This window comes from Schistocerca gregaria, chromosome 6 (genome assembly GCF_023897955.1).
Source record: "Schistocerca gregaria isolate iqSchGreg1 chromosome 6, iqSchGreg1.2, whole genome shotgun sequence".
NCBI lineage: Eukaryota > Metazoa > Arthropoda > Insecta > Orthoptera > Acrididae > Schistocerca > Schistocerca gregaria.
This window is the reverse complement of record NC_064925.1, coordinates 284,198,090-284,218,119: the sequence shown is the minus strand read 5'-3', so window position 1 is coordinate 284,218,119 and position 20,030 is coordinate 284,198,090. Positions and strand designations below refer to the sequence as shown.

General features: G+C 42.6%; 1 protein-coding gene across 1 annotated transcript in view; it reads right to left on the bottom strand.

The window, feature by feature from the left end:
* Positions 1 to 16,882, bottom strand: part of LOC126278852 (uncharacterized) — a 399,775-nt gene extending 382,893 nt beyond the window's left edge. Inside the window, exon 1 of the mRNA XM_049979128.1 lies at positions 16,721 to 16,882. Within this exon, the coding sequence (XP_049835085.1) occupies positions 16,721 to 16,882 (162 nt within the window). The remainder of the gene's footprint in view (positions 1 to 16,720) is intronic.
* Between the last annotated feature and the right edge of the window lie 3,148 nt (positions 16,883 to 20,030).

The window sequence follows — 20,030 nt, the reverse complement described above, 5'->3', positions numbered from 1 at the left end:
AATGGTAGATGGAGCTAGGGGCAAAGGATATTTTACTTCGGAAACCATTAGGGAATTCAATATTCCGAGATCCATAGTGTGAAGAGATTGCCGAGAATATGACATTTTAGGCATTACCTCTCACCGAGGACAACGCAGTGGCTGACGGCCCTCACTTAACGGCGGAGAGCTGCAGCGTCTGCATGGAGCTGCCAGTACTAACAGACAACCAAAAACGTCTGAAATAATTGCAGGAATCAATGTGGGACGTAAAAAAACAATACTACTCTGCACAACAAGCGGACAAGAGATCCCAAAATATACGGGGTGTGTCTAAAACAATGGCAGTACCGGGAACTAAATAACGTGTTTTAGAATCCACTGACGTTGCTGTAATCTTGCATATAATAAAAAATGTCGAGTATATTTGCAAAAGTGCATAAATATCGCAAACTCATTCCAGAAATTTATCTCCTTTGTTGTTGTTGTCTTCAGTCCGAAGACTGATTTGATGCAGCTCTCCAAGCTAGTGTATCCTGTGCAAACCTCTTCATCTCTGCACAACAGCTGCAGCTTACACCGATTTTAACCTTCCGACTGTCTTCAAGCCTCGTCTGGCTCTACAATTTTTACCCCCTCTTCCACAACCACTTATTTTTCCATTACCAAATTTATAATTTCTTGATGCACTTCGACAGATCGCTTCTGTTAGTCAAGTTGTGCCACAAATTTCTTTATCCCAGTTCCGTTTAAAACCACCTTATTAGTTACATGATCTACCTACCTGGTCTTCAACATTCTACTGTAGCCCCACATTTCAAAAGTTTCTGTTCTCTTCTGTCCAAACTGTTTATCGTCCACATTTCAATTCCGCACAAACGGCAAACTCCAGACAGGCACCTCTAAGCAAAAAATTTCGTGCCAATGAAATTTATTACTGATGTTAAGAAATTCCTCCTTTTCAGGAATATTTTACTAGCTATTGCCGGTCTGCACTTTATTTCCTGTCTGCTTTGGTCACTGATATTTGTTTCGTTTGCCGGCCGGGGTGGCCGAGCGGTTCTAGGCGCTACAGTCTGGAACCGCGCGACCGCTACGGTCGCAGGTTCGAATCCTGCCTCGGGCATGGAGGTGTGTGATGTCCTTAGGTTAGTTAGGTTTAATTAGTTCTAAGTTCTAGGGGACTGATGACCTCAGCAGTTAAGTTCAAATGGCTCTGAGCACTATGGGACTCAACTGCTGTGGTCATTAGTCCCCTAGAACTTAGAACTACTTAAACCCAACTAACCTAAGGACATCACACACATCCATTCCCGAGGCAGGATTCGAACCTGCGACCGTAGCAGTCGCACGGTTCCGGACTGCGCGCCTAGAACTGCGAGACCACCGCGGCCGGCAGCAGTTAAGTCCCATAGTGCTCAGAGCCATTTGAACCATTTATTTTGTTCACCAAATAATAAAATTCATCTTACTACTTTGAGTAACTTATACTCTAATCTAATTCCCTCAGCATCTCGTGATATAATTTGAACTCATTCCATTACGCATGCTTTACTTGATGTTCATCTTAAAACATCTTCAATACACCATCCATACCTTTCAACTACTCTTTCAAGTCATTTGCCGTCCCTGGAAGAATGACAATCTTGACTTTAATGCTCGATCAACGTACAATTGAATAACATGGGGGATATCTACAAGCACAGTTATACCAACAGTAGCGAAAAATCTGTAGAGCAGAAAAACGCAACCTTTTCAACTGTTGAAACGATGGTAGCCCTAAAGCGGCTAGCATGCATTGCTGTTTTTATTGTTGTTACTTCCATATTTTCCAAGCACCAAACGTGGCGGCGATTTTTCCTATGCGAATAGGAAAATGTAATTGATGCCCCGTCTCCTGTTACCGTCATTGTATAATGATAAAATCTGAGTGCAGTGTAATACATACGGTTCACAGTAGCAGAATAATTATCGTATGAACGAGGAGTGAATTGTAACCTAACGTGTTTAAGTTCAGAGGGAACTGATTACGTGTATATCCACATGTCTGGCACGTACATTTTGGTTCTTGACGCCTGTTGTAGTTCGTTTCACGAACTTTACGAAATCCGGGCTAGTTATAATGCACTCAAAGCAAGACACGATTTTCCATTCTTGAATATTAGCTGGTAATTCTTCTTATAAACGCCCTTTTGACCTTGTCCTTGAATCTGAGCCTTGAGCGCACCTGTCATGTTCATCTGTTCTGTCTCCCAGGTATCGAAATGTATACATACAGTAATTTAAGCCTTTCCCAGCAGTAACAGTTAGTCCCCCATCACGTCCATTTGTAACGCTTTCTTTTTATTTACGTGTATATCTTAAACGGTTCTGTTAAATGAGAAATTGTTTCTACCAATGTTTATTAACATCACTGGGTAGTTCTTGCTGAGAGTATACGTTTTATGTATCCCGACTGATGTAGGAGGCACGGGATAGAGATTAAATTTCTTAAATGGAATCATGTACATGTTATTCATGAATACAGTTATCCTCTCCAAGAACTATTAAAAAATGTATCACACTGTACTATCCTTGCCAATAAGACATCGATGTGCAAGCGATCAAAAGTATACAGGTTAAGAAGAAACGGAGCTGTTTACTGTCTAGATAGTACACATTACGTACCGATCGTAGAGCTGTGGTAGACATGTGGGCTTTGTTTGCGATATCCGAAGCATGTAAACACAGGCACCCATCTCCCCCCCCCCCCCGCCCCCTCCCCTAGATACCTCGTTTGTTGTTGCATTAGCATAAAGTACGCTGCATCCCGACGTAATAACTGCGTGGCGGTAGTACATAATGTCAATACAGTTTTTGTTGTGTAAAGGTGTATGATACACAAGCATGACGATAAGCAGAAATGCCGCTGATCTATAGAGAAAGTTCGTTGACAGGAAATAATTTAGTAACTTGCATTTTTATGTTCGGTGCTGTTAGAGAACACTATAATTATTATGTCTACCTTATATTCTACTGTACATAGCTGCACTGTAATTGGCTGTAGGCGGGCGAAATTCTGTTCCGACACAGCTTCTGTACAGCAGACGATTTCCTGACAAGTGATCGCCTTCTCCCTGGATGTTTGATAATCTCACTTGTAGCCTATATAAAACAGGAAGTTTAAAAGCAAGACCTCTAAATTGTCGTAGAACACGAACAGACGAAGCTGCTAAGGTCGTTGTGCTCGCTGCCGTAGCTGTGAATCCTCAAGTCAGCACACGACGAATTTGACATGAAGTTGGTGTATCGAAAACATTCTGCAACGTCATAAATTCCATCGTTACGACGTTCATTTACACCAAGAACTTCATGTAAATGACTTCAACAATAGGGTCCAGTCTTGTCAGTTGCCTCAGAAAAAACTTCTGACTAATCCTGATTTCTTCATAGATGTTCTTTTTTTACCGACGACGCGTCATTCCCCAACAAAGGAATTGTCTACATCTACATCTACATCCATACTCCGCAAGCCACCTGACGGTTCTCCCTTCTATTCCAGTCTCGTATTGTTCGTGGAAAGAAGGATGGTCGGTATGCTTCTGTGTGGGCTTTAATCTCGCTAATTTTATCGTCATGGTCTTTTCGCGAGATATACGTAGGAGGGAGCAATATACTGCTTGACTCTTCGGTGAAGGTATGTTCTCGAAACTTTAACAAAAGCCCGTACCGAGCTACTGAGCGTCTCTCCTGCAGAGTCTTCCACTGGAGTTTATCTATCATCTCCGTAACGCTTTCGCAATTACTAAATGATCCTGTAACGAAGCGCGCTGCTCTCCGTTGGATCTTCTCTATCTCTTCTATCAACCCTACCTGGTGCGGATCCCACACTGCTGAGCAGTATTCAAGCATTGGGCGAACAAGCGTACTGTAACCTACTTCCTTTGTTGTCGGATTGCATTTCCTTAGGATTCTTCCAATGAATCTCAGTCTGGCATCTGCTTTACCGACGATCAACTTTATATGATCATTCCATTTTAAATCACTCCTAATGCGTACTCCCAGACAATTTATAGAATTAACTGCTCCATTTGCTGACCTGCTATTTTGTAGCTAAATGATAAGGAATCTATCTTTCTATGTATTCGCAGCACATTACACTTGTCTACATTGAGACTGGATTGCCAATCCATGCACCATGCGTCAATTCGCTGCAGATCCTCCTGCATTTCAGTACAATTATCAATTGTTACAATCTCGCGATACACCACAACATCATCTGCAAAAAGCCTCAGTGAACTTCCGATGTCATCCACAAGGTCATTTATGTATATTGTGAATAGCAATAGTATAATAGGAAAAGTTACTGCAAAGGACTATGTTAATTCTGCATTACTACTGTAATACGGTACTGTAGAATAAAAAGAGCCAATTACTGTACAGTGCAGTACTGTTGCATTCAGTGTTTATTGGTAATTTTACAACGTTCAAGCGGGCCTTGAAGAGTTTAAATAATTTAGTTGATGAAATGTACTGAAGTGATATTTAAATTAGAGAAGTTATGTATTTATTTATCATTTCAATTGCTACTAGTTTCGTGGATAAAATGGTACAGCGTGATACATCTTTGAATAGCTTTTGGAGAGGTTGAGTGTATTATAAAATGTACGTCGCTGCATTTAAAAAAAAATTAATCTATACGTTGCTTCTGTGAGGATCCATAAAAAGTACACGCCTCAGCAATATCTACACAATGAAGGTGAAAACACTGGCTACAAGAATTTTTCACTTAACGATAAGAAAAAAGTTAGTTTGGGTGAGCAAGATAAATGGGACACCCTGTATACGTGGCGATCAAAGAGTTTCCGTCTGAGGGCGTTGTTGCAGCATATATGCAACGTTGCGCCACTCCGATGGGAGTATGTAAGCACTAACATGTAAGCAAGAGATTAATGTGGCATTCCGAAACGTGAACTGTGACGATGTGCGTTCAAGCAGGACCAGCGTTCTGTTTATTCTTTTCTTGCCTGCCCAGGGCAAATACTGGTAGAGATCCATCAAAGGAGGAGGAACGTGTATAAGGCAGCATGTCTGTCGAAAATCACCGTTGTGGAATGGTGCGCGATTCGACGCAAGGCGGCGGTCGATCTGATAGAATTCGACAATTCCGACAACTTAAGTGACAGACCACCCGGGCGCCCGCCCCATAGTCCTGATTTCTACCCATGTGATTATAAGGCCTTCGCCCCTTAAAAATAGCCTGATCAATGATTCCTGTCGGACGAGGAAGTGCAGCAGGCAGTTATGAGCAGCAGGACACAGTGTTTTGTCAGACGGGCATCTTCAGCTTGGTGCGTAGGCGACATGATTGCCTGAGTGCACATGGCGGTTATGTCTTATTGGCATACCGATTCTGGAATGTACGGCCAAGCTGTGTGTGATGGAGGGCACTATTCGCGCCAAACTCATATTTCCCTCCTCCTGTTCCACTCGTGAGGGAAAAACGACTGTCTGAATGTCTCAGAACAAGCACTAATTTCCGTTATCTTTGAACGGTGATCATTGCGCGATATGAAAGTTGATGGTAATAATATATGCTCTACATCCTCGGCGAAGATAGCATTTTGGAATTTTAGTGAGCGGCCCCTTCCATTTAGCGCGTCGTCTATCTGGAAGTGCGCCCCACTTCAAACTTTCAATGAGATTTGTAACGCTCTCGCGATGGTTGAATGTATGAGTCACGATTCTTGCCATTCTTATTTGGACGTTCTCAATCTCTTGAATCAGACCCAACTGTTAAGGGCCTCATACAGACGAACAATACTCTAATACAAATAGGATGCATCGAATTAAAAAAAAACTGCCCTTTACATGTGAAGAATATCGATTTAATTAATTTGTATACATTTGTATATCAACGTGATGTTAGCGGTACAATAGTTAAGGGAATGGTGTATGAGAGTGGATGCCATGGAGCAGAACAGCAGGTTAAGTGCAGAACACTAAGTTATTTTGAATAACTTTTATGTAAAACGCACTACAGTAGTTTAAGCGATAGGTGACAAAGAAGAATGAGCCGGAAATGGTGTTCAAAAGCATGTGAAATTCGAAAACTGTACCAGAAAATGGTGGAAGGACATAACTGATTACTTAATTTGGTATCAAAGGCGCTACAATAGTTTAAGTGCGTTGACATGGAACACCACTTATCTAAACAATAGGTTAAGTGCCAACAAAGGCCCAAGCATTAAGTTAAGATACCCAGAGTACAGTGCCGAACATTAGGTTATGCAACATGTTTGCCCCATGTAATTGCTTCTTGCAAGACCTACATGTTTCCAAACAGCAGACAATGATGACCAAGAGAAATCTAACCTGCAAAAAATGAATTTTTATAAGTAAACAATATACCATTTCCATTTATTCCATACATTGCCTTGATTCCTCTAAAACAATATTGCATACATAGTAAACGATTTCCCTCCAAATGACAGATCAACTGAGTGTCTTTCCCACCATTTACTGGGTGAGAGGGGAGGGGAGTTTACCAGAGGGGCGGAGGTTCATTAATTGATCAGCTTAATTAAGTAGTCAATTAAATTTATAGCAGTGACAGGGCCTATTCCAATAACTCAGACCTGAAAGTGTACCTCTAGCAGTGAGGGGGGAGGGAGGTTTGGTGGAGGGAGAGGGGAGGGAGAAAATAGGTTAAGGGCGGTGACATGGAAAACCACTTAACAGGACAATAGTTTAAGTACCTGTCAATCAAAGGAGAACAATAGGTTAAGTACCTGTCGAACAAAGGAGAACAATAGGATTGCACCTGAGTGCATATCTGCCCCTGATGTAGGCAACCTGCACTAACAAATTGGCCTGAAACGAACTTTGTTCCACTACTCATATTCATTTCAGGTATCACTGCTGTACCATCAGTTAATCATACTGTGCTAATTTTCTGCCCTTGATAACCAATGACATACCTGCACGTATCCCAAATTAAAATGAAGCTGCAAAAAATTATAGCGCCATAGTAAACTCCAAAATATGACCTGGTTCGCTGTTTGAATGTACTTCATGATTCCATAGCCGTAATAAAAAATCCTCGCAGTGTCTTGCAAATGCCAGCTACTTAGCGGCGCTGCAGTAGCGTAGTTGCAGAAATACTGTGAGACTTTCGTGACTGTGTTACAACCCTTCTCAATTAATGCTTCCTTTCATGTCCTTCGACTGTTAGCACTGCGTTCCAGCTTCTGTACCAACTGTTGATGACCTTTTGCTCACTGTTTTTATCCCTACTACTTTGAACTTTTAGAATTTGAAAGAATGTATTCCACTCAATGTCGTCTACAGCTTTTTCTAAACCAACAAAGGCTATAAATGTAGCTTGCCTTTCTTCAATCTATCTTGTAAGATAAGTCAGAAGATGTTCCTCCAGAAACCAAAGTAATCTTCCCGAGGTCGATTCGTACCAGATTTTTGTGTCTTCTGTCAGCATTTCACAACCATGACTTATTCGGCTGACACCGGTCACAATCTGCCTTATTTGCAACTGGAACTCTTACATTTTTCTTTAAGTTTATTTCCGTTATTTATTTAGTTGCGACGCTGCGATAAATTTGAGAAAGCCTATTATAATCCGAGAGCCGGTCCAGACAGCGACTGCGTCCGTGTTTTCTCGGTAGCCACGGAGGCTCACGTTTCTTCCGGGAGGCGTCGGGCCGCGCCACGCCTGCTTATCTGCCAGCGAGTCGCCACAAAACACGTTCTTGGGTTGCAGAACGCGCCAGACCTGCTGACGTCCGAGGCGCTCAATTGTGGGGAACGGCCATTGTGTGGCACACGTAAGCAGCCTGCTAGAATGTCTGCCGCTGCGGCAAAATACCGCAGATGCAGAGCTAATGACGATAGACCCGTCTGCTTTGATTCACACGTTAATTTCTTGGCCACTATGCAGTCGTAGTACATTATTCTGTCGATATTTCATATGGAAACTTACAATCACGACGAAGTGTGTCCATCACGTGCACGAAGTGTCTCCATCACATGCACACGATATACGTTTCTAATGGGAAATGGATTACGAAATGAGACACTGAACGTTATAGGCGAGATTTGGTAATAAGCAGCAGAATATCTACGGCAAATGCAAATAGGATGTGGAGATCAGGCAGGTAAATGGGGTAACTAATGAAGTGGTACTGAATGGAATTTAGGGAAATGAAATTTATGGGACAAACTGACAAAAAGCAGGGACTGGATGACAGGACACATTCTGCGGCACCAAGGAATCGGCAGTTCAATAATGGACGGAAGTGTTGAGGGTAAAAAGTGTAGGAGGAGGCCAAGAGATGAATACAGCAAGTTCAGACGGTTGTAGGTCGTAGTAATAGCAGTGAAGGTGCTCACATAGCGTATCCTAGCGTGAGGAGCAGTGTCAAACCAATCTACGGTGTGAAGACCCTAAATATTTCAACATCTTACGTGAAAACATTGTCCACTGTGTCAAAAACGGCTTAACAAATTTGAATTGTTTCTATTTTTGTGTTCCGATATTTGTGACATTTTCGTTAAACACGTTCTTTAACACTCTTCTAATTTTCGTTTTTAAACTGAGTATAAATATTGGAAGGTTTATCACAAAAATCCGAGAAAACCGATTTTTTCCCCCTTGCATTTATCCTGCTCTGTTTACCAGCCCGTATGTCGCTAGTGTTTTGCTCAGTGAGTATTTGGAGCTTGCTGGTAAATCAAGCGATGTTTTCATCGGTACATTAATTTGGTCTGAACCCAATCTCCTGGCTCCACTATAGTTACCTTGAGACAAAGAATAAGGATTACGTAGTTATAGCTCACAGTCCAAGAGATGGTACAGGAGCTGGCTGTGGGAACAGGCACACAATTGTAGACTGTCAAGTCAAAGTAATGTGACTACCTGTCAAAGGCGTGAATAACCACCTTTCTGACCACTGCGAGAGGTGCAGGAAGAGAGTCACTCAGGCTCCGGAAGATATCAACAAAGATGTGAAGCTATACCGTGGCCAGCTGCATTACGTTTCACAGTGGAGAATCCATGGCGCGAATAGCCTGATCATCGAGGTGGTCCCACAGATTCTCCATTGGGTTTAAAACCAGGGTGTTTGGTGGCCAGAGGTGTACAGTAAACACATCCTGATGCTCTTTGCACATTCACTGCGAGCTCTGTGACGCGTCACATTATCCTGCTGGTAGATGCCATCGAGCCGAGGAAAAATAAAGTGCGTTTAGGGCCGGGCATGGTTCCCAAGGATAGACGCATACTTATGTTGATTCACTGTGTCTCCCAGAATAACGCAGTCACCCAAGGAATGCCACGAAAACATTTCCCAGACCATAGCGCTTCTCGATTGTTGCAGGGTGTTCGCTTTCAGACGTTTCACGCTGTATATGCCAACGGCCATCTGTCTGACGAAGCATAAAACGTGATTCATCTGAAAAGGCCATCTGCCACCACTCATCAGATGTCCAGTTACGGTACTTTCGTGCAAATTTCGGCCTTCGTCGCCGTTGAACAGCAGTCAAGATGGGTGCATGAATCACTGAACCAGGCGCTTGCTGCAAACGCCCATACGCAGCGACGTTCGGTGAACTGAACGGCCGTCGAAGGGACACTGCTGGTAGCCTCTTGGTTCATCTGGGTGGTCAAGTGCCCAACTGTTGCACGTCTGTTCACCCGTCCACACTTCCGCAGCCCTGTAATCGAAGGGGCTGTGGTGCACCTCAGGTGTCTCGGCGCCGGTCTTGGACAGCGCCGTTATGTCGCGCATGGTAGCAATGTACACCACGATAGCAAGTTAACTGTTGAAACCACCCTTGGCCCAATAGTCAACGACCATGCATTTTGAACGTCCAATAAACCGCTATGTTTCCACATTATGACATTGACGGCACTGACTGTCCTTCCCCAACCCACAGCCCCACCCACGTGCCGACAAACATAACCCACGCTCCATTGCTAGTGCTGCGACCTGCTATCTGTGAGTGGTTATTGCACACTTCTGTCAAACACAGCTGGTGGACAGATTAATGTGACTGGACCGTGTAGCTTACAACCCCTTGCAAATTCTGTAAGTTGTACCTTTTTCGGACATGAGAACAGTGATTATACTGTAGGGAATTATGTTATTTGTATCTTGTGTAAACCGACTACACGGCTGTGATTCCGCTCATTTATATGACTTAACATCCCCAAAAAAATACTTTTACATATTAGGTGCATTGTGTTGCCACCTAGTGCCAGGTACTCCACTCAGCGACCTCAGTAGTCATTAGACATTGTGAGAGAGCAGAATGCGGCACTCCGCGGAATTCACGGACTTCGAACGTGGTTAGGTGATTGGATGTCACTTCTGTCATATGTCTGTACACGAGATTTCCACACTCCTAAACATCCCTAGGTCTACTGTTAACGATGTGATAGTGAACGGGAAATGTGAAGGGACATGTACAACACAAAAGTGTACAGGTCGACCTCATCTGTTGACTGACAGACACCACCGACAGTTGAGGAGGATCGTAATGTTTAATAGGAATTCCAAACTGCATCAGGATCCACTGCAAGCACTATGACAGTTAGTTGGGAGGTGACAAAACCTGGATTTCATAGACGAGCGGCTGCTCATAAGACACACATCACGCCAGTAAATGCCAAACAATGCCTCGCTTGGTGTAAGGATCGTAAATATTGGACGACTGAGAGTGGAAAAACGTTGTGTGGAATGACGAATCACGGTACACATTGTGACGAGCCGTTGGCAGGGTGTGGGTATGGTGAATGCCCGGTGAACGTCATCTGCCAGCGTGTGTAGTGCCAACAGTAAAATTCGGAAACTGTGGCGTTATGGTGTGGTCGTGTTTTTCATTGAGAGGACTTGCACCACTTGTGGGTTTGTGTGGCACTATCACAGCACAGGCCTACACTGATGTTTCAAGCACCTTCTTACTTCTCACTGTTGAAGAGCAATTTGGTGATGGCGACTGCATCGTTCAACATGATCAAGCACCCGGGCGTAATCCATGGCCTTTAGCGGATTGGTTGTAAGGCGTCCGGATTTAGTGGACCTTACATGAAGTTTATCCATAATGACAGCACGATACTGTATGAGATCATAAGAAAATGATAATTACATTATATCAACAAAAGGCAATTGCACTTAATCTCATGTACCCATTAAACTATCAAAACAATCTCTATCAATATATGGACAGTGGCATGAAACAAGCAAGTTCAAGCAAAACGTATTTTGGAGACAAACAGAGCAGGTGGCTAATGATATCGCAAAACTCCCATTACCAAGAGAACAGCAAAGCTTCAGCGCAGAAAGGGATAAGGCCAGAACAATACATTATTCCTTTTAGCGCAAATAAGGCCATGACCCAGAAACAAAAAGAAAAATGTTTATTCATCTCTAGCGAAACAGTGATTGGCTGAAACCGTACTTGGCGACCCAGACGCGACACGGTGGGGAGATCCTCATTATATAAAAGGATTTTGAGACCTAAAATTAAGGCTCTCTCTCTCTCTGTCTCTCTCTCTCTCTCTCTCTCTCATCCCGTGGCAGACTGCGCAAGTGTGGAAAGAAGCAAAGGCGTTGAGAGTTTGCTTTCTGTGAAGTGAGTACAATACGCTTCAGGTATCGAGGTGACAGATAGCAAAGTGGTAGCTAAATATTCCTGCGGGAATTTTTGCAGGCAAAGATAGTCTGCACGTCGCTCCAACCCATAGCGAGTGTGCAATAGCCGTTATTTCGACTAGGAAAAAAATAATGTTTCAATGGAACGCAGGAAAATTGCGACTGAATGAACGTCAATGCCAGAGTACGGAATTAGCATTTCAAATCCAGCTCGGAGATGACGTTGCTGCAGATGCCCCTTGGTAAAGTACCATTGCGCATTAGGCCATGTTGAGTCTAGATTTTGCTCTCTCCAACTTGTGTATACTTTGACCATTGAATATCAAAAGCTAGGATACTAACCTACCCTCACATAGAGTACATGAGAATTTTTCATTGGTTCGAAAAGTAAATTTATTCTCCACCAATTCGGTGCATTGACCAGCTACGACAATGTAGATTTAAATGAGCTGATGAGAATTTTTAATATTTGCTCTTTCCTGTGATAAAAACTTTCATGTGTAGAGATTACAATCTTAATAATCATCATTTCAATACGTCCAAGAATTAAATATTTTGTTATTTACTATCAAAAGTAATTGAATGTGATTGTTGTTTATCACTTGACCCCTGAAAGCAACAGTTGATCAATTATATATAGAGTAAGAAGGAGAATAGCTACTTTGTCTTTCTAGAATAGACCCTGGACTTTCACTTTTATTAACTGATGCATTCTAGGTACTTGACAGCAGCATTTGTAAGTATTTTTGTTACGATCCTCACCTGATAGTAACTGCCTTACAGGGCCAGGGTCATATTTATTTAGAATGTCTATTTGATGCCCCGGGCTTTAGAAGACAGTTCAGAGGCTTTTTTCTTTAGTGCACTCACCATGCAGATACAAATGTTGGACGTACAACATGGTTACAAGACAAAAACATCCCTGTAATGGACTGGCCTGCACAGAGTCCTGACCTGAATCCTATAGAACACCTTTGGGATGTTTTGGAACGCCGGCTTCGTGCCAGAGCTCACTGAGCGACATTGATACCTCTCTTCAGTGCAGCACTCCGTGAAGAATGGGCTGTCATTCCCCAAGAACCCTTCCAGCACCTGATTGAACGTATGCCTGCGAGATTGGAAGCTGTCATCAAGGCTGAGGGTGGGCAACATCATACTAAACTCTAGCATTACCGATGGAGGGCGCCACGAACTTATAAGTCATTTTAACCAGGTTCCCGGATACTTTTTACCACCTAGTGTTTGTACAAGGTGTATCAAGTTTTTGAAATTTGTGGTAAGGTCTTATGGCACCAGACTGCTGAGATAATCGGTCCCTAAGCCCACACACTGCTTTATCTAACTTAAACTGACTTACGTTATGAGCAACACACTCATCCTTGCCTGAGGGAGGACTCAGACCTCCAACTGGGGGAGCCCCACTGACTGAAGACAAGGCGCCCCGACCGGGCGGCTACCCCACACGGTAGAATGTGTAATAGAACGACGTTTTAAGAATTTGGGAAATTATAGAGGGTGAAATTCTGAACTTTTGGAACGGGGAACCTATAGCCAGAAATCAGGAATGGTACAGAAACTTTATATCACATTTCCTCTACAATCCTGCCGTGCAGTGTAGCCGCATGGTCTAGGGCGCCTTGTCACGATTCACGCGGCTCCCCTTCGGAGATTCGAGTCCTCCCTCGGACATGGGTTTAATATAAATTAGTTTAAGTTAGATTAAGTAGTGTGTAAGCATAGGGATCGATGACCTCAGTATTTTGGTCCCATAGGAACACCACAAATTTCCTCTACAATCTTCCAAATATTTCGAAGGTCATTCTGTAACACCCTGTAGAGACGTAGGAACAAGTTACAGGGACTTTGAAGCCCATCCTATGGAGCTGACTGGGGAAGTTGCCGTGATAGTCGTAGATTTTGTGTACCATATATCCAATCAGCTTATTACACTAGAAGTCCCTGTGCTGTACTGTTTCTTCCTCTCTTCATTACTCTTGCATTAACTTCAGGAATATGGTCAAATGCATTGAAACCAGTGATAAGCAAGTGCGTTCTTTTCGAGAAGGTCCATTTGCTTGTTTGGTTGGATGCCTAGGTGCGCTGGCATACATAGTTAAATAGTTCTCAAGCTCCATTAAGCCGAACATCATAAACTTCCGCATTATGGTCTCAAGAAGAACGTTGTTGTCTCTATTTCTGGGGTACTGAGAGCCGATAATATATTTGACGGGGATGAATTTCAGCTCTAGAGGCCTGATGAAATGGAGAGCTTGTATGATGGCCAAAGTCACAGTCGAAGACCCTGAAGTATTCGCTAGGAGTATGTTCAGTCTGTATAGAGATCAGAACAAAAGAAGGCACTTCCCTCACATGGCTGATCATTTATTTCCGAATTTTCAGTGAACATTTTAAAGTAACTGACCTCTACATTGGAAAGGTAGCAGTGAGTACGTTTTTAATGTTTTGTGACTAGATGATTGTTGCACTAAAAGAGTAGATTCGTTCGGAAAACTGCGCAGTGAGGAAACGTTCTTGTTAAGCACCGATTGCCAGTCAGCAGCGCAATTGTTTCAATAGAGAGACGATATTTTGTCAAAAGAAAACCGTGCACTTCGAGTAATTACTTAGCGTTCGCCGTACCATATTATAAGACAAAGTCGTATTGACATTTGAATTCCATTCGATCCCGTTCCTATTATCCAGGAGTGTACTATCATTCAACAGAACGTTAAACACCCAGGTACGCAGCCCAAGCGATCTGATGTAACGGAACGGTTGCCAAACACGATCAGGGTCAACAAGAACATTACGTCCTATTCTCGCCAGCCTTACTGGACTGGACGTAACACTACACGATATGTTTTTGCGAGCTGTATACAGAAAAATTTTGAAACTACTACAGACATCCAAAATTCTCCTACACATTTCGTGTTATCATGGTACAGCATTCTTATGCTGCAGGTATTCTTCGACAAACACAATTGGTCACTAGAAAAGAGAGTCACGTAATGTCGCATGTGCGTAAAAACGAACATGGAAGTAGACTCTCTACATTCCGTAAAACAACAAAATAACTGCGTGGTTGTGGAATCGTCAGGTTTCAACAGAATGTATCAGAGCACATTTTCGTTGAGGCACGTCTAGGAATCACCACAACAGTCTTTTCTATATCTGGAGGTCTTTTGCGTTACTACCACAAGATTATTGGTTCACCGGGCGTGAAAGTCACATAGATCTATCCACATCACTAAAACTCACACATTCAAAGCCAAGAGGTTATTAATCTGAAGACTTACAGGGAGAGATCCTGTAGAAGATGGTGTGAAGTGTGAACCAGAGAGCACCTTGATTCTGTCACATACGTTACCCTTTTCCAGAAATGAGCTTCAGTGTGATTAAAAAATATAACTAAATAAACGAGTCAAGATAACAATATGGACGAAAGGACTGTCTTTCTGACGCCAGCAAAACCGCCAAGCCACGCACACATGGAACAGCTGCAAGGAGCAACTGACACTTCTTAAAAACTGCCAACTGCTACAACGGAACACCTGACCAATCATAGTAAAAGGAAACGTAGAGTGCGGAACGTGTTAACTGCAGCGAAGACGGTGGACGAACGCTCTGTATGGATCTGCCAGTTCATGCAGTACCGTGTTTGACGAACGTTGTTGTGAAACTGATTTTTGCGACATTCCGTGTGGTACGGCAACGTGTTTGCAAGACATTATTTGTGGGCTTACGATAGTGGACGAGCAGTAATGGGTGAGTCCAAAAGTGTTATCTCGCGATGAAAAAAGATGGCTGAAGGTGGAAATGCTTTACGAATGTATGCCGGTGGTCGTTAGCGTTGCCAGCACACCGTTCGCAAAGGAATAGGGCCATCTCACTCCTAGGCGTATCGCTGTAGCCCTTGCAGCTGCTACCGGTACAAATGTTTCTGTATTTTTCGGCGGTTAAATCAGGCTGGTCTGTATCTTCAGAAGACTGTTAAACTCATCCCGCTTCAACCAAGTCATCGTCGAGAAAGAGTTCGTTGGTGCAGAGAGCGTGTTGGTCGTTGTCCACAGTGACGTTCTCCGACGAATCCCGCTTCTCTGACAAGTGATTCTGGCCCCAGTTAGGGCGGAAAAAGAGAGTAAGACGTTATACACCACAGGATTTTCATCAAAGTCATCGGTACGGCTAAGAAATTATGGTACGGGCTGGCATTGCACAAGGTACCGTTACAGCACAGGGAGATTGTTCTGGATCATATCCGTCTGTTTAGAGGTGCAGTAGGTCCAACCTTTCTGTTTATGGTCGACAATAGCCACCCACATAGGACCTCTGAGGTGTCGGACACATTGGAAAGTGAAGACATTGAACGTATGGAATGGTCTGCGTACTCCCTGGACCTAAACTTACTGTGTAGCGGTAGTCAACGTTTTTTACCTACCGTCAAGGATGCCCATACCGTAGTTCGAAGGAGGAGGAATAAGGAGTATTTTTAATGTTTCGGAAGACGAATGGCGACGTTTAAGTAGCCAGTCCGACCCTGTTAAAAACCCACACAATACCGACTTTAAATTATTTTCTTGAAAGAAAAACACATGAGTACACCATATATTTTTTCTTTCACTAAGAGCCCGAGTGTATATGGTGGGGAGGCTCCCTTGCCCCAGGGTATGGGCGCACTTGCCTACCGCCCACATTTGTATCTGTGTTAGAAGTAAAAATTTTTAAACGCTTAATTTTTAACCTTCCCACTGTGATAGTGATTTATAAAGAAAGAAAGTAATTTATAAAGCAGAGTTGTCGCAAGTTAAAGCATATTATAATAAGATTAAACACTTACCAAATACATTACGTCAAAATTTTATGAAAACCTAATGAAAATATCTTTAAGCCCCAACCGCATGCCGCCCACTATGAAAAGCTGGACCGCCCGCTAGTCGGCGTGAGGGACCAGGCTGACTACAACTGCTACAGAGAGAGCACACTTGGGCTGCTCTTGGCACATGTGTTTTCTCAAGGTACAGCCCCTCCCCACCCTCCACCCCCCGAATCGTGCAAGAACTGAAAATCACCTTGAGGGAGGAGTGGGACAATACCCCCTCTCGCACCCCCAATGCTCTGAAGGCACTCAGCAGGGTGCCCTCTAGAAATGTGCCCATTTCAGATTTCATCAGTGCAGTGGCACAAGTATCCAACACACGTCCACCAAATTTGGCAGTCCTTGCACTCAAGAGGCTCTGGGAAGACTGAGGAACCATGGTGTGCAGTGACGAATTCAGGGGGTGGCCGGGGAGGGGGGGGGTGTCACCCCGGAAATTGGAACTCCCTCCCCCCCCCCCCCCCCCCCCAAGAAATTTATATTTATAGTTGAAACGAAACATAAAAATTATCACCTGGTCTGTTAACTTGTACCGTTGTGACAAAATTTAAACTACGCCAGCTGCTGTTGCTAACGAAGTTTGCAGTCAACTATGGAGAAGTCGTGATGACATGCAGTTTTTACAAGCAAAATGAATGAGTAACACAATAGGTGGCCGCTGGGTCCCTATAATTTGGTTTCGTTACTTATCGGTTCGGTTTGGAACACTTAGCGTCGATTGTTCTGTTTTTATTTTTATTATTATTAGTATTGCCAACACCAACAAATTAGCAGTTGCTGTATAATAAGTGTGCTGTAAAGCTAAGCGTTGCAAGGTGTGTTGGCAACGCCGATTGTGGAATAAGTCAGCCTTTCCTCTCTCATGTCTTCCCTCACCGCACCTCCAATCGGCCTAACGTGTAAGCTAATCCCTTAGATACACAGCCCACCCTCGCTGCGAACTTCATTCTTATCCGCCACTCGTATCTATACTTTATTTGCCCTTAGAATAAACCTGATGTCGCAAAACACGTCCCCGGGTATTGCTACGGAATTGGAAGTAGCATCTGACATTATAAAAGATTGTTTTAATTTTTTTATTGCATTACTGGGAATAATTCCAAGATTTAATAGCCATTTAGATTTTTCCTAATCGATGAGTCCAAAGCTCAAACCAAATATTTGTGTACACTTGACAATGATTTTAGCAGTGTCAATTTTTGCCTAAAGAAGCGGTACATTCCACCATGAGTGGGACGGTTGGCAACGCTGCTCTACGAGTATATCTAAGCTTTCACTGTTGTATAAAAATTCAATGCATTGTTGAAACTGTTGTAAGGTTGTAACAGTCAGACAAAAGGTTACTATGCAAGTGTGATGTGATTATGTAGTGTACTATGTGCAGTCTTCATCAGTTTATAACATAAAAAAAAGTGTTAGTACCGAAATACAATGTCGAAACAACGAACTTTAGTGTATTTCTTTTCTAATAAAAGACAGTGTATTGCAAAAGACAAAGACGAGTGTGAGTCTACTGAAAGAAGTGCTAGTGATTGTGACGATGAATGCATAGGTCTACCAAGTCTTCAGTTTCCCTTCCACAGTTTTCAAACGATAAATGTGCTATTTCTGGACCATCCGTAAATTGCAATTCTAAACAAAGTATTTAACGCGAGATTAAGCATCAGCAAAAATGGGAGTGTAAGTACAATTGGTTGTACTTTAATCGCGATTGGGGTGGGGCTTTCTGCAAAGTGTGTGAAATGCATTTAAAAAACGATATCGAAGCTCTACAGAAAACAGGAGGAGTGTTCATTTCTCTACCTTTCACTAAATTTAGAAAAGCTGCCGGAAGCACGGGAAAACTAGAAAAGTACGCCAACTCAGAAAAACATGCAAGAGCCGTTGCACTTGAAAATTGTAGGTTACATGGATTAAACGGTCCAATTCATGTACAGATATTTAAACAAAATGAAAAAGCTTTAAACCGCCAAGCATTGTCATCGTTAATTCGAAGTCTGTATTTCTTGTTAGAAATAATGAATTCCAATTTCATTGTAGGTGTAGCGATTTTAGACGATGCGTTAAATGCAGTCTCAAACTTACGTAAAGTTTTGCAGAGACAATCACTTAAAATTTCGCAAATCCCTCTACTTGTTTCTGGAACTCTGGAACATTTATGACACATCGACTGTCTTTGTGACTGCGATGGATATAGTGCAGAAAATGAAACTTAATAAAATTAAAAAAACTGCAGGAGGACGCATGAGAAGTTAAAGGTGTGCTATTCACGAACGTAGAGTAGCAGATTGAAGCTATAAAAAGCGCAAGGAAATTGTTAAAAGTATGATTGATGAAATAGAGCACTGGTTTAATGAGAAGCCAATAAAAGTGATAGAACTAAGTGCATATTTTGAAAGTTTAAAAAAATGTCTACAGTTTAGTGATAATGATTGTAAAGAACTGTGCTTGATTTTGGGACTTGCAAACGTCGACGCTGTTATTGCAGACTTGCATTCTTTTAGGTACTTTGTTAGTAATAAATTAAATGATACGTCCTCTGATGTAGCTTCAATTCATTATGAGAGCCGACATCGGCTACAAAGCACCACGAACACCCGTTGAATGTGTACTGTGCATTCCCGTTTCGACTTGCAGTGTGGAAAGGTCATTTACTACAATGAACAGGGTGATGACAAAATTAAGGAATAGGATGGGTCAGGAAACGCCCCAAGCTTGTGTGAAGATTTCAACTGAAGGGGACGACGAGCCAACAGAAAGTCTTATTGATGACGTCATCAAGAGATATGCTGTAAAAAAGCCTCGACGTATTAGGTTGATGTAAATGTGAGTTTTTTTTGCATGCAATAAAATTGCTGTATTCATTACTTACTTTCATATACAGTTGTTCTGCAGTTAGGTAATTTAGATGGTTAGGGAAGGCAAATGGCCGAGAAAATCAACAGGGTTCTAAGGCAGTATAGTGCGACTCATTCTCGAGTACTTCCGGATTTGACGAAAGTAAACACACTGCCTCTACCTACTGCGTACGAAACGGAAACAAACATGACCTTGATTCATCTCTGTCAAGCGGTGGGCTGCCTTGCAATTATGTTGCGACTTCCCACCATGCATCCCTTAGTCCCTCTTGTTTTTGTCTCTGCAGATCATCTGTCAAGCGTCAGTTGTATTGAGTGGTTCTACTATGATCTCCTGTGGATAACTGGTTACGTATTCACAAGTTAGCTTTTGAACGTCTCTTTCAACATATCATAAAGGAGTAAAGGGTAGGTGCATGTCATCATACCCATAAATAAAATTACGTTGGTGTCTGTCTGTGTTTGAGTGTCCGAGACTCGCAGCACGAGAAAAGAACTACATTGTCTTTCCCCAAAGAAATTAATTGTTGTTTCCTTAAAATTGAGGACAAAAAATAAGAAATTGAAGACATTTGTTGTTCTCAATCAGTTTTAAAGGAATTGAGGACAAAGCATAAAAACTGAGGAATGTCACAAGAAATTGAGGAGTGTGCTCGCCTTAGTTCAATG